At 49.2% G+C, this 13,786-nt stretch overlaps 1 protein-coding gene across 1 annotated transcript in view; it reads right to left on the reverse strand.

The window, feature by feature from the left end:
• Positions 1–13,786, reverse strand: part of SLIT1 (slit guidance ligand 1) — a 158,523-nt gene that overhangs the window by 129,501 nt on the left and 15,236 nt on the right. The window contains exons 2-4 of the mRNA XM_036886502.2: positions 9,548–9,619; positions 7,425–7,496; positions 2,594–2,665 (exon numbers count right to left, since the gene is read on the reverse strand). Of these exons, the coding sequence (XP_036742397.2) occupies positions 2,594–2,665; positions 7,425–7,496; positions 9,548–9,619 (216 nt within the window). The remainder of the gene's footprint in view (positions 1–2,593; positions 2,666–7,424; positions 7,497–9,547; positions 9,620–13,786) is intronic.

Consider the following 13,786-nt stretch of genomic DNA (forward strand, 5'->3'; position numbering starts at 1 on the left):
GGTGCTGGTGGAAGGCTTGAGAGTTGTCAGTCCCTCAAAAGGTAAATAGGGCTGGAGGTAATCTCAAGCAAAAGGCTGGAGTTTTGTGGATTTAGATTCACATGAGAGGATCATGGATATTTTTAAATAAATAAGGGATGGAAACAACCTAAGTGTCCATCAATGGATAAATGGACAAAGAAGATGCAGTGTGTACATACATACAATGGAATATTATTTGGCCATGAAAAAGGAAATGTTGTCATTTGTGACAACATGGATGGACCCTGAGGGACTATGCTAAATGAAATAAGCCAGGCAGAGGAAAACAAATACTGTATAGTATCACTTATATATGAAATCTTAAAAAAAAAAACTCAAACTCATAGAAACGGAGAGTAGAAAAGTAGTAACCACTGGCTGGAGGATGGGGGAAATAGGGAGAGGTTGGTAACAGGGTGCACACTTTCAGCCATAAAATGAATAAGGTTGGAGAATCTAATGTATAACATGATGACTATAGGTGAAAATACCATCTTACATAACTGAAATTTGCTAAGAGAATAGACTCTAAATGTTCTCACCGAAAAAAAAAGGTAAATATGTGAGGTGCAGATATGTTAATAAACTAAATATAATATTAATAGATTTTGCAATGTACATACATATCAAATCATCACAGTGTACACTTCATCTTTCAGTTTTGTCAATTACACCTCAATAAAGCTGAAATTTAAAAATTTTTTGTTTAAAAAAATTAATGAGGGGGAGTAAATCAGGTGCCCCAGAGTTTGATGGCAACTGCCCGCTGTCCGCGTGCTCTGAACCCTGGATGGCGGCCGACCGAGAAGGGAACCTAGGCAGGCACACAGAACTCCGGGACAGTGAAGGCCAAGCTTGACAGGCCAAGTGGGCTTGGGGAAAAAACAGACAGAAGGAGACCAAGAGCAAAGATGTTCAGAATGAATTTCTGCAGAATGGCAGAGCTGTGAGAACCGCTTTGAGAGCCGTGTGCCAGAACAGACAGAGCAGAGACCACAGGAGCTGCTGGGGTCAAGGCCGGCTGCCTGTGTGTGGCCAGTAACAGCTTGGGCCTCGAGGGCCAGTGTAGGCCCACAGGTGAAGAGAGGGTAGGGTGGGTGCACTGCTGGGAAGGGTCTTCAGGTAAAAAAAAGTAAAGCAACCACTATGCATGCCTGGCACTGAACAGAAGGGCCAACCTATGAGTTACAGGGGGACTGAAGGAGCAGGCCCAGCTTGAGCCCAAGGGTGCAAAGACCAGAAGAAGGGGTCATCACTGAGCGTCACTGGGGAGAGCCCTCCGGACAGGAGAAGGGAGAAACAAGAAGTGACCAGACTGAAAATCTGAGTTCTGTCTTGAAGACAAAAACTTGAAGGCAGGAGCAATGATTCAGGAGCTGCCTGGAGGCCACTGGGCTAATCAAGAGGTCTGGAAATCATGACAGAAAGAACTGCTGTGTTTAATCAGAGGAAAAAAGACCAAGCTCCGGACCCGAGGCACCCAGCCACGCCCCTCAGCGCTCGGGCAGCCGGGGGAGCCCCTCCCACCAGCCACCCCCGCCCCAGCGCACCTGCGTCCCTCACTGCCTCTGCCTCTGCCTCCGTGGGAAGCTGTCTACAAGCTTCTTCAGGGAAGAACCAGCAGCCCCACTGCCTCACACAGAGCTTTTCTGGGCATGCGGAAGGTCTCAGCCAATGGTTTTCCAGGTTGTCAATGACAATAACTAAGAAGACTCAAAACCCCCCAACTCAAAACTCAAAATCCTGACAGTCCTTCAAAAATCTAAGAGTGCATGGTTGTTTGCAGAGAGCAAAGCTAGGAAAAACATGAAGTGTTAGAAGGCAGATTTAGGACTCAAAGTTAAGACAATGGTTCTAATACGCAGATCTGTCTAGTAATGCAAACTGGTTTCTGGGGAAGGTGGTGAACCCCCCAGCACTAGAGGTAGCCAGCCAAGACTGAGGACCCCGTGCTAAGGAGCTACAGAAGAGATTCCTTAGATAATCTCCAAGGTCCTGTCCGACCCAAGATCCCCCAAATAAATATACACTAGAACAGCTATAGCCACATTTAGCAAATCATAGAGCAGCAGAATTAGCCATTACCCTTTAAACTTGAAAGAACTACATTTACATCAAATAAAAGAATGACTTTACACCATGGCTAATAAGCTTACAGACCTCATTATTCCAGGCTGAAAACAGAAATAGCCCCAAGAAGAGCTCAGTCGAATGAATCAATATTTGACCCAAGGCAGGTTACCAAAGGCAGTGAGAGCTGTATAAGAATGGCCCTCCCTGTAAAATCTGGCATCACAGTTGTGAAGCATGCCCACCCCAGAACACCTTCGAACCCACCCTGTCAGGGGTGGCACATGGAATGGGGTAACTGCGGATCCTGTCAAGTGCCTGCCATGGAGAAATGCCCGCACAGCTCCTCCCTACGAAAGGGCCTGGCCTTTGATGCCCTGAGCATTCCTGACCCAAGAGAAGCGTGAAGGTCATGGTCACGGGAAAGACCAAACACTGCCCCACCCCCAGGATGAGGAACAAGACCACAGAAAGAGCTTTCTGGCCACAGAGCTTCACTCACAGCCTGGACAGAGCCTGGTTATTCTGGAACAGCAGTTCTGGTAACATGTGCAGCTGGTTCCGGTTCAGTCGCCTAAAAAGAGAAGAGAGGAAGAGTTGGAAATCGCCTTGATGTCCAGGAGATCCAAAGACTTTTCAGAAAGCACTGGATTCAGAGGGAGCAAGCCCAGGGTTCAAATCCTACCTAACAGGGTCACTGTGTAACCCCAGGGAAATCACCTTCTCTAGGCTTCATTTTCTACATCTATAAAGTGGGAAGTTCACCATGCAGCACAGAACAATATCTGCGAAAGCCCCTCACCAATGACCTGACATGTTGCGGGCAGTCAATAAACAGAACGTCTTTCCTCCCATTCTTTCCTCCAGGCCGCATCACCACTTTACATTTGCAAGACTCCTTATAACTTATAAAGCACTGATTCAAATATTAGTCTGTGAGTTGGATATCTGACTGTACTTGAAATGTGAGAGATACCCTAATGAAGTAGGATGGGCCACTCAGTCTGATTCTTCAATCTTTCATCCACATTTGGCTCAGTGACAACTTTTTTTATTGTTTGCTTCAGGACTTTTTTCAAAATGAAAATAGCTTTATCAAATTTTTTTATTATTTACAACAAGGCATGCTTAATTATTTTTTAATCCTCAAATAACAGAAGAGAAAGTATTTGGCCACCTGCATTTGTCTCACTCAACAGTTTGTGGATGGGAGGATGGGATGCCTTTCCACATCAAACATTAGAGAACAACCCCTTTATTTTTAATAACTGAATCCTGATACTGTTATTCTTGGCTGCTTGCTGGTCCCTCACCATCCTGGGCCCCTCCTTTGGTGTCCTTCAATTTCCCACTTTAAACTGGTTATAGAATCCCTTTTCCTCTTAAGTGTTTTTCAGAAATTGAAGCCAGAAAAATGAGAAAGTCTTAGGGGAAAACAAAACAACAAATCCTGAAAGTCCATCACTTCTAATTCCACTATTTGTGGACAGACTTTCCTGTATTATAAACACAAGCAGGAGTGGGAAGTCTACTTCTAGAATATTGGACTATGGCCCAACAAGAAGACATAATGCAGGACAAACCTGGACTTGTCCTGGAAAGGCAGCAAGGTCTAACCAGACTCTTCTTGCCATCTGAGGCAACTAATTCTCAGACACTGGTGAGCAGGACTCCAGCCCGTGAGGAGGTATGACACCTATGATGTAGGGAGCCTTCGTACTCACACTGTGGTCCATGGACCAGCTGCAGGAGCACCGCCTGGGAGCTGGGAAGGGCTGCACTATCCCAGGCTCTACCCTAGACCTGAGTAGGAATCTGCCTTTCAGCAAAATCCCCAAGTGGTCTGTGTGCGCACCAAGGTTGTAGAAGCACGAGTGTGAAACGCAGCCCTGCCCGCCAGTCTAGAGCAGTATGACTTTCACACATCTATCTCCTGTAACAGTTCTACACAAGGATAAACCAACTCGACAAAAGCTTTCTTTTGCTGGGAGAGAGAAACAAATGTAATTCTACGTGGCCAGCAGTAACCGGTCTGGGGTTACTTCCTAGGAGGTCATCCTCCATCTGATATGGGAGAAAGGTACCACTTTCCAGCTTGGTACCGACAATTAGAGCTGCAACTTTAGACCAGCTGGGAGCAGTTTACTCTAAAGGGCAGGCTCCTAGGGAAACACATGGCTGCCTTGGGAAAAAAGGGACCACCAATATAATCCTTAAAGCAACAGGAGTAGACATCAGATCGTTCCAAGTTCCTCAACCTAATTCAATAAATTAGTCCTATATTTATACTGCTGGTAATCATTGGGTTTTGTTGTTTTGTTTTCCCCTAAGACTTTCTCATTTTTCTGGCTTCAATTTCTGAAAAACACTTAAGAGGAAAAGGGATTCTATAACCAGTTTAAAGTGGGAAATTGAAGGACACCAAAGGAGGGGCCCAGGATGGTGAGGGACCAGCAAGTAGCCAAGAATAACAGTATCAGTTGCAGCTACTGATCCTCATGAGCCCCCCACTATGTGTCAGGCACCAGGGTAAATGTTGTACTGGCATTACCTCACCATCGGAAGGAAAACAGAATGAAAAGGTTCTTTCCTTCCTCTTGAGTACGACTACAAGGACTTACGTCCATGTATGTACCCTCTTGCCTCCTCCTCGCAACAACCCTGAGGAAAAGGTTTTACCACCACTATCTTGCCACGTGGCTTGGCTCTTAACAGGTGATCAGGACATGTTCGTTGACTCTGCTGAGTTGTCTGTTTGACAGTCAGGAGATCTTGGATGCCCAGAGGTAAGTGACTCACCCGAGTCACTGCCTAGTGGTGGAGGCAGGTTCTGAAGAGTGCCTTTCCCTGGCTCCCCATCCTCACTGCCCCCACATTACGTGGACCCCCACTTAGTCAGCTCAGGGTGACTGAGCACCCCACCCCCTCAGACCGACCGGTGCCCGGGGCATGCCGATCCTCACAGCCAGCAGGGCCGCACACCTCTGCCTCTGCACTCAAGTCTATAACTGCTTCCTAGAACCAGTTATGTCTCTTCCCAACCCTGTTTGTGCCAGAGGCACTGAAAATTGCAATCATATACTGTAATTAACTATTATATAAATACATGAAATACCAGTGTGAAAGGAGAGAGTCATGCCTAGGAAAACTAAGAATGCTTTGGAAAGAGTCAATCAAAGGAAAGCTGCTAATTAAAGGGTTTCTTGAATTAAGTAAAAAACAGGGAGTGATCATAAAAGAAATTCAGAATTCTCCACCCAGATCTCTTCCAAGGGTCTTTACAAAATCTCTTCCACCTTAAAGAAAACAAAACCAAAAAGCAAAAGCAAAGTATATGTGTGTGGTTTACATGAGGAAAACAATACGGCATCTCATACTAAAAGGAAAGGTCTTGGCAAAAAAAAAAGGAGGGGAGGTAAATAAATGCACATTTATGTTTCAACTTAAATGAAATGTTTAGAGTATATGTAATGTTTACAACTCCCCCGCTTTTAACCAACTTTTATGATTAACTGACACACCACTGGTCCCCAACAAGTCAGAGGAGAGGGTGCTGGCTACCCAAGGCCAAGCAGCCACATACCCCAAGAACAACTGCCTGCTGGGAAGCTGCCAGGGACCCGCCCCAGAAGAAAGAACTGGAAAAGAACAGAAGGGACAAAGTCTGTGGTGACAAGTTGTGACTCAAAAAAAAAAGAGGGCCCTGCCCAGTCTTGGGTGGCAGGAGTGGGCATGACAAGGACCACTCCAGTCCTGTCTAGAACCCCCGCCCACCTCACCTCCTTCAGGGCATGGCAGCACCAGAGCCGGACCCAGGATGGGTCAGGTCCAGATCAGCCCCTCCTAGCCAGGTCATGCATATGTAGTTTGTTCCGAGCCTTTTCAAGAAAACAAGCACGGGACTAACCATCGGTTCCAGCTCCTTATCGCTCAGTTTTAGGCCTAGAGGAGGGGTGCAAGAGAAAGATCACCTTGACCCTCTTCCAGGCTGCAGGAAGGCAAGGAGAAGCCATATTCTTTTCCCTTTATTACATACCTTATTTTCTTTGAAGCAAAAGAAAAAAATGAGGTATTAGGTCATAGTAATTAAGAGCTCAAGCTTTAGAGGCAAAGTGATCCAGGTTCTAATCCCCTCTTCTGCACTTAATCACTTAATAAGATAAAGTGCCTTAACTTCTGTACACCTACATTTCTCATCTGTAAAATACCACTGACCACAGTGTTGTTTTAAGGATTAAATGAGATATGATGGGACAAAGAGCCTATCTTGGTGCCTGGCACAAGTAACACAATCAATAGTAGCTGTAATTAAAATTATAAACTTATCATAAGAAAAAAATAAAAGCACAAAGAATAAAATTAAAGTTACCTGTTATCCCACTATTCAATGCAATGAATTACTCTTTTCAATTATTTTCCTCCTCTTGTATGTATACAGCTAAAAGTTTATTTACATAAATGTCACTTCCTGCCTCTTCCATTGAACATCATATTGTGAGCACATTCTAATGGCCTTAATTGTTCTTTAAAAATGTAATTTGATACCTATGTCTCTACCAGAATGACAATTTCTGTATTTATTGTATTTAAATAATGTGCCGTTATTAAAGCCTGATACACAAATTTGTAGCCAGATCTCTGATTAGCGCCTTCAAATAAAATGGACTTTCTAGTTCAAAGGGTATGAACTTTAGGACTCTTGACATCTACAGCCAAACCAAAGTACAAAAATGAGATCGGTGGCCTCCGTCACCAGGAGTGCCCATTCCCCACCTTACCCACACCACATCCCTTCTTTTTGGTTACTATTGCTAAGCTGAAATGCAAAAATTGACCAAGACCCACTCTCAAATTCAAGAAGCCTATACAGAATAAACCATGCAAATCAAAAACGTCTCCACCTCCAGTTTGCAATGGCCCTGAACACCCAAGACACAGCTTCCCTGATGGTCCCCTTGGCACACCAATGCTCCCCTAAGGCCACACCCATCAACAAGCGCTGGTTATGCCTGCGATATGACATTACAGGAAGGAACTTCACTTTCTCTAGACTGCATGGATTTTTTTGCCATAAAGTATTTTTCAGGGACAAAGATAGCTACATTTGGAATGTGGGGGTGAGGAAATTGTCCAACTTTCTCTTCGCTGTCATCTCACAATGACACTGTGACCACTTCCAGGGCCACAGGTGCCACTGGCTCCCATCAGCAGGCAGGAGGCAGGCTGGGCACACAGTCCTCAACCTGCACCCCCTTGCCCCCAGCCCAGCCTGCTCAGATCCCCACAGCACCAGCACCGCCTGCCCTCCTGAGCCTGCACCCACAGATACTCACAGCCGCTCCAGCTCCTTCATGTCGTCAAAAGCCCCCCGTTCCACCACTCCAATCTGGTTCTCCATCAGCTGCCTGGGGAAGCAGAGACAAGGACAGTCACGGGATGTTGGACAACGATTCCTAGATACAGCTGGCACGCGGGAGTGCCCAGAACACATACAGTTCCTGCCCTGCCCTGAGCTGACAAAATCCCCCACAGCTTCCTCATAGGGGCTCCTCAGCACACCCAGCCCTGATAGGAAAATGTGCTTCCGGTCCCCACCTCATGCTGACCCCTCTGAAGCTGCTGCCATAGTGGCAGGGCGCAGAGCACCAGGTCACCATGCCAGAGGCAGCAGGCAGCAGGGGCCAGCTCTGGGCAGCAGGCACACGTGCCCTCCTTGGGCCCAGAGGCTCATGTCCAAGAGCCAGAGCAAGGGGATGGGCCAGCAGCAGGGGGCAGGGAGCTGTGCCAACTGGGCAAAGCCCACACATGCAGCAAACACACCCACAGTTGGCAGACGACACCCCCTCTGCCTGCACCCCTGCTCCGCTTGGCTCCATCTGCTGCCAAGTGAAACCACCTGGCTCCATGGGACTCTGCATCCCTCACTACCAACGTGCCCTGAAACCCAGAGCTAGAGGCTGAAAAGAGGCACTTTTCACCAACAGATTGCTTTTTGCATTTTGACATCATCAAGTATGTGTTTCTCCCTACGATTTCCCCTCTCAGCTCTCAAGCTGGTGTCTGTGTGCTCCTGTGTGGACCTCAGAAGAGGTTAGAGCAGGGCAGGGGGCAGAAGCTACCACTACACACTTCTCTTCCTCTGTTTTGTTGCCAAAAGCCTGTGCTGCTGAGGAATTGCTGCTGGAGGCCTGGGGAGAGGCCAGGGAATGCAGGAGGCATAGAGGGCTTCCCCAGACTCAGAAGGGATTCCTAGAGGCTAGGAAGTAGTCAGAGGCCAGTGGGTTCTGGAGCAGCGGAGATTCCTGCCCAGTGATTGACAGCTGTGACCCCTGAGAGGATAGACCACAAGGTCCCCAGCTCCTCCACAGACAGAGCTTCAAAGAACTGAGGGCCTTTGCACTGCCCTAGGGGTAGTGAGTTGGGGGACTCTAATTGTCTGATATCGCATCCCTTAGAATGCACACAGCAGGCTGCTTCTGCAACCCCAAGATCAGCAGAGCAGGATCTACCCCTTCCCCTTGCCCCTCAGCCCTGCCAGGCCTAACAATGGAGGTACCACGGATGGCTCCATGCTCACCACCTCCCATATCGCCTCTGTCAGGCAGCCCAGGGGAATTTCTTCTGTCCTCACTGCCCCCACTCATCTACCCTCTCAAGGTGGGAGGACTGGTGGGCTTGCTGGGAAGTCTTTCTGGGGCACAGGTTGGAAGAACTGTAGAGATTGTTATAGACTGAATTAGGTCCCCCCAAAAATTCATGTGTTGAAGCCTTAACCCCTAATATGACTGTACTTGAAGACAGGGCCTTTAGGGAGGTACCTAAAGTCAAATGAGGTCATGAGGATGGGGCCCTAATCTGATAGGACTGCTGTCCTCATAAGATGAGTAAGAGACACGGAGAACTCTGCGCACACTGAGGAAGGGCCACGTGAGGGCACAGTGAGAAGGTGGCCAGGAGGCGAGGCCTCAGCACACAGCAGCCTGACGGCTCCGTCATCTCAGATTTCTAGTCTCCAGACCTGTGAGAAAATGAATTTCTGATTTTGAAGCCACACGATCTGTAATCTTTTGTCACAGCAGCCCGACAGACTAAGAGAGAGACCTAAAGATTCCTCGTGGCCCCCTGGTCTTCCCACACCGCAGGAGGTACCAAGGGACAGGACAGCACCCCCTCTCCAGCCATTCCTGCCAGACAGTAACCCCTGGTGCCGACGCCACGCCCAGTTCTTCTAGCACATGGGAAGCAGTCCGAACCACTCTGGGTCAGAACTCACCACTCTCCCAGCCCACCCGCTCCAGAGCATCCCGAGACTGACTCCACAGATCAGGGGCTCACTGGCTGCAGCCCTACAGCCTCAAAACCCTAAAAACCAGTCAGGGCTGTGCCCAGGACCCACGAGACCATTGCCAAGGGTGGGGCAGGAGGAGTTCTGAGCCAGGCAGCACCCCATACTCACAGCACCCTCAGCTGCTTGAGCCCCGCAAAGTCATTCCTGTGGATCCGAGTGATGTTGTTGCCGTTGAGTTCCCTGGGGGAGGAAAGGAGAGAAGGAAATGGTGAGCTGCCCGGGGTGGGCCCCCCAAGCCAAGACCTCAGCTTCAGGCTCCCATTCCACCGGCTCAAGCCTGTCATCTCACCAGTGGGGCTGGGTGCTTCCCCGCCAAGCCCCTGGACCCCCCAAGTCTATGTCAAGGCCCAAAAAGCTGGGGCCTTTGGCAGCAGGCGTCCAGCCAGCAGGGCATGGGCTTAGCACTGGGAGTGCTACAGAAACCAAAAATGTGACTTTGGCCCTGAAAGAGCTCAGTCTAGTTGGAGAGACAAGACATTCATGAAGGAAAGAATTTGGAAACTAGCCAGTTAGAGGTTATTCAGATGGAAGCACCACTGAGCCTCAGTTGGTTCATCTCTAAGATGGACACAAGAGCTGTGTACCTCAGAGGGTCAGCGTGAGGCACAGACAAGGAACGGGCCCCCTTGGGGACGCTGACACTATCATCCGGGAGCACTGGCTCCCATCTGTCCAATTTGGGAGCAGGAGGGAACAGGGTGAGCCATGCCATTTAAGGAGACTGAGGAAGAGGGACTCAAGCTGATGCCCAAAAGACAAGGCAGCCCTGCACACGTGCTGACAGAGGGGACGTTCCAGAGGTGGAGAGCCCCCAGGGTATGATGTGCAGGCCGGGGGAGGAGCAGGTGTGGGAAGCAGGGCGGGGCAGGGGGGTGCAGACCACAGAAGGCAGGAGAAGGCAAACAGTGAGAGAGGGCCCCCGGGCAGGAGCTGCCACGACGTCAGTCCTGTGGGCTTGGTGGTGGGGAAGAGAAGGGCAGGACACCAGGGCTGAGGAAGGTGGGAGCCCACCGTCAGGACCCCCGGACCAGGCCCACAGCGGCAGTGTCTCCTCTCCCCCAACCACCCCGGCCTCGGGCCTTTCCCTCCTTCCAAGGCCGCAGGTGCTGCTCCAGAGCACTCTCAGCCATGCCCTGGGCACCCCGGACATGGATCCCACATGGATCCCACCTTGGAGGCCGTCTGACCCAGCTCCCACCCAGCCCCCAGGGACGCTCACAGGCTGCTCCTCTTCACAAGGGGCTAGCGCCGCCCCAGGAGGGCAGGCCCCCCAGGAGCTGGTGCTCCCCTCCCCAGGAAGTGCTTCCCCTGAGCCCCCCGCAACAGAATCTCCCTCAGGCCCAGCTCCAAATCCAGCTGCCACCTGTGTGCACCTAACCTGTCTCTCTGTGGCAGCTCCGTGCTCTTCCTCTCTCTCACCACCAGCACAGTCACGCACATGCTTCACAGCAACCTAGTGCCCTCTTCCCAACATGTGCACATGTACACACACATACAGACACACACACACACCATGGTCCCTGCAGTCCGGTTTCCTTACTAACTTTGGTCAGCCCAAGCCCAAGCTACTTCAAAAACATCAAGTTCTCTTTCCTGAAAGCGTAGGAAGTGTCTCTGGCCTACATGATGTTCTGGAGTGTACACTAAGAACCATGTATGTTATTAGTCTCCACACGCTCTGGATACTGGGCTTTGCGTACACACTCACACGAGACTGGAAAGTAGTTACTGTGCCCATCTTACAGATGAAGAAAGAATGGCTCAAAGAGGTTAGGTGCTTTCCCGGGGTGACAAGCTGGTAGTGACAGAGCAGAGATCTGGACCATGGGTGACTGATCAGAGGGCCTAGGGTCTTCCACCAGGCCATGCCTTCTCTCCCAGTTGACAAGCTGATGATTCATTCTGCTCATCACTCTTTCTGCCCTCCTGGGGCACCTGGCTCCTGCTCCTTGGAGCAACTGGAAAAACTCACTTCCTGCTCATGTCTTTTCTAACAGGATCTCTCAGAGGGGCTTGAGACATCCCCACGGGGAGACGGCCATTGGTGGGAGCCCCAGACTGAGCTCCTTCCTGTCCTAATGCTGTAAGGATGCCTTCTTCATGTGAGACTGGCTCTTTTCAGTTGAACTAAATACTCTTCCCTGAAACAGCCACCTCCTGTGCCACGCTCCAGTCTGCTTCTTCTGCATCATGATTGCATCAAACATTGAGAATTTCATCAACAAGCCCTTAAACTTGGTTGCCTCCACAAGCACGACTGGTTTCCTTGGGCCTTCCTGCTGAAACTTTCATCCCTAAATCCAAAAACCACAAGGAATTTTTGCTTGTTTTAATTTTTTGGTTACAAAGACATGTCGGCATTGATTATAAGAGCAAGAATGTTCAGCTTAAATGGATGTCAACAGCAACACTTAGGTGATTTTCAGCAAATCTGTGAAACCAAAACACTCCACAGCCATTTAAAATGGCACAGGTCAGTCTGCACTGACAAGGAAAGATGTCCATGACATAATATGTGGAAAAGGGTTACAAGACAGCTTGTATTCTATAAGCCGCTTTCGTAAAAACACACATGCATCGATCCAGGCACAGAACAAGCTCACTGGAGGCTTTTTTGCCTCGGATTAATGCCTGTAACTGCTAAGTGGTGGAACTTGAGGTGACTTATTTCTTTCTTGTATTTTTCTGCATTGTCTGAATGTTTTTAAAAGACATCTATATTTTCATAAGCCAATGTAATAGTCAAGTAATTGAATTTAAAAATAAGAGTAATATATGCACATTATTGAATTTTTTCCATCTCCTGAAGAATAAAAGAAAAATTTTAATCACGCATAAACTCATCACCCAGAAGTAACCCCTGTTAACATTCTGGAATACTTTATCCCAAGTCTGTTTTCTCTGGATACAATTTTTATGTCGTTGAGATAATTCAACAAATATTTATTGAAGACCTACTATTTGCAAAGTTTTGCAAGGTTCTGAAGATACAAGGATGAACAAGACATAAATGGTATGCATTCCTTCTACAATGTTACACCCTATGTTTTCCCCACCTATGATTCTGATTGGCCATAAAGCACCCCTTCATTTGGATATATTGAATTACTAGGGCATTCCCTGATTCCCTGTTACTGGAATCTCTGGGCTGTTTGGATATTGTTCAGTTATAAACAACACTGCATTAAGCTTGGTAGACATCTGGGACGATTACATTCCTAGAAAACAGCATTATTCAGTCAGAAGTCATAAAAACACTGATGAATTTTCCAATAATTGGCTCATTCCTTCTCGTGGCAACCACGGTTTATAAAGCAAAGGACTATAACAATTATCATCACACAGACACCAAAAACAAGGCAAAGACCAACACGAGGAGTTGTCTGAACAAGGCAGGGACCAACACAGAACTCAGGACCTCCGAGGACAGAACGCCCATAAGGCAGGCCGGGGTGGGGTGGGGGGCTCACAGGGACTTCCATGACAGCTCACATTTACACGCCTCTCTTCTTACCCTTTTGCCCAAGGTCCCACTGTGCAGGCTCTGGGACGTGTTCCTTAGCCCACCATCAGTCAATTCCAGCCCCCCCTCCTCACTTCCTGCACCCCCAGTCCACCCCCACTCAAGAAGAGACCTGGGATAGGCAGACAGAAGAGGACAAAGGTCCAGACTGTGGAGCAAATACGGCCTCTCCCCAAGGGGGGCCCTGCTGGTGCTTCCAGGCAGGAATGTCCATGGAGGCCCAAGCCTACCCCACCCTCGGCCTCCCCCATCAGCCTTGCTCTCTAACCCAGAACTAAGTGCCTCCTCTCAGGCGAGAGCCCTTAAGACAGTAGCCTGCAAGGCAGAGGCAGCTGTCATCAGGCTCCCAGCTCTGACGGCTGTTTAAGGAGACATTAACACCACTTAGACCAAAAGAACAACCTCCATGGGATAGACCACCCTCTCCCCCTCAGCAGTGCAGCCCACCAGGGTGAAGTTTCCACCCTGGACCAGCCACTTCCCCTTGAACCCTCAGCAGAAGCTGCTGGAATGAGGCAAGGCAGTCATTTTTCTCCAGCGCCTGACTCCTCCAACAGGTGGTCTTTGAGGGTTGCCATAGAGACCCCGGCTCCCCAGCAAGCCACCTGGGTAAAATGGGAGAAGCTGCTGTGACCTTTAGACCTTTCAGCCAGAGCAGCTGCATGGGGTGGCCATCTGGGGCAGGCCCCAGCCTCGTTTCTCAGGAGGAACCCAGGATCCAGAGCTACTCTGGGGGCCCCGAGGCTCTTGCCGCCAGAGCCCGTAGCCACCACGTCTCACTGGGCACCCACTGTGTGCAGGCTGAGTCCAGCTCCAGGAGTGCT

Source organism: Manis pentadactyla, chromosome 8 (genome assembly GCF_030020395.1).
Source record: "Manis pentadactyla isolate mManPen7 chromosome 8, mManPen7.hap1, whole genome shotgun sequence".
Taxonomy (NCBI): domain Eukaryota; kingdom Metazoa; phylum Chordata; class Mammalia; order Pholidota; family Manidae; genus Manis; species Manis pentadactyla.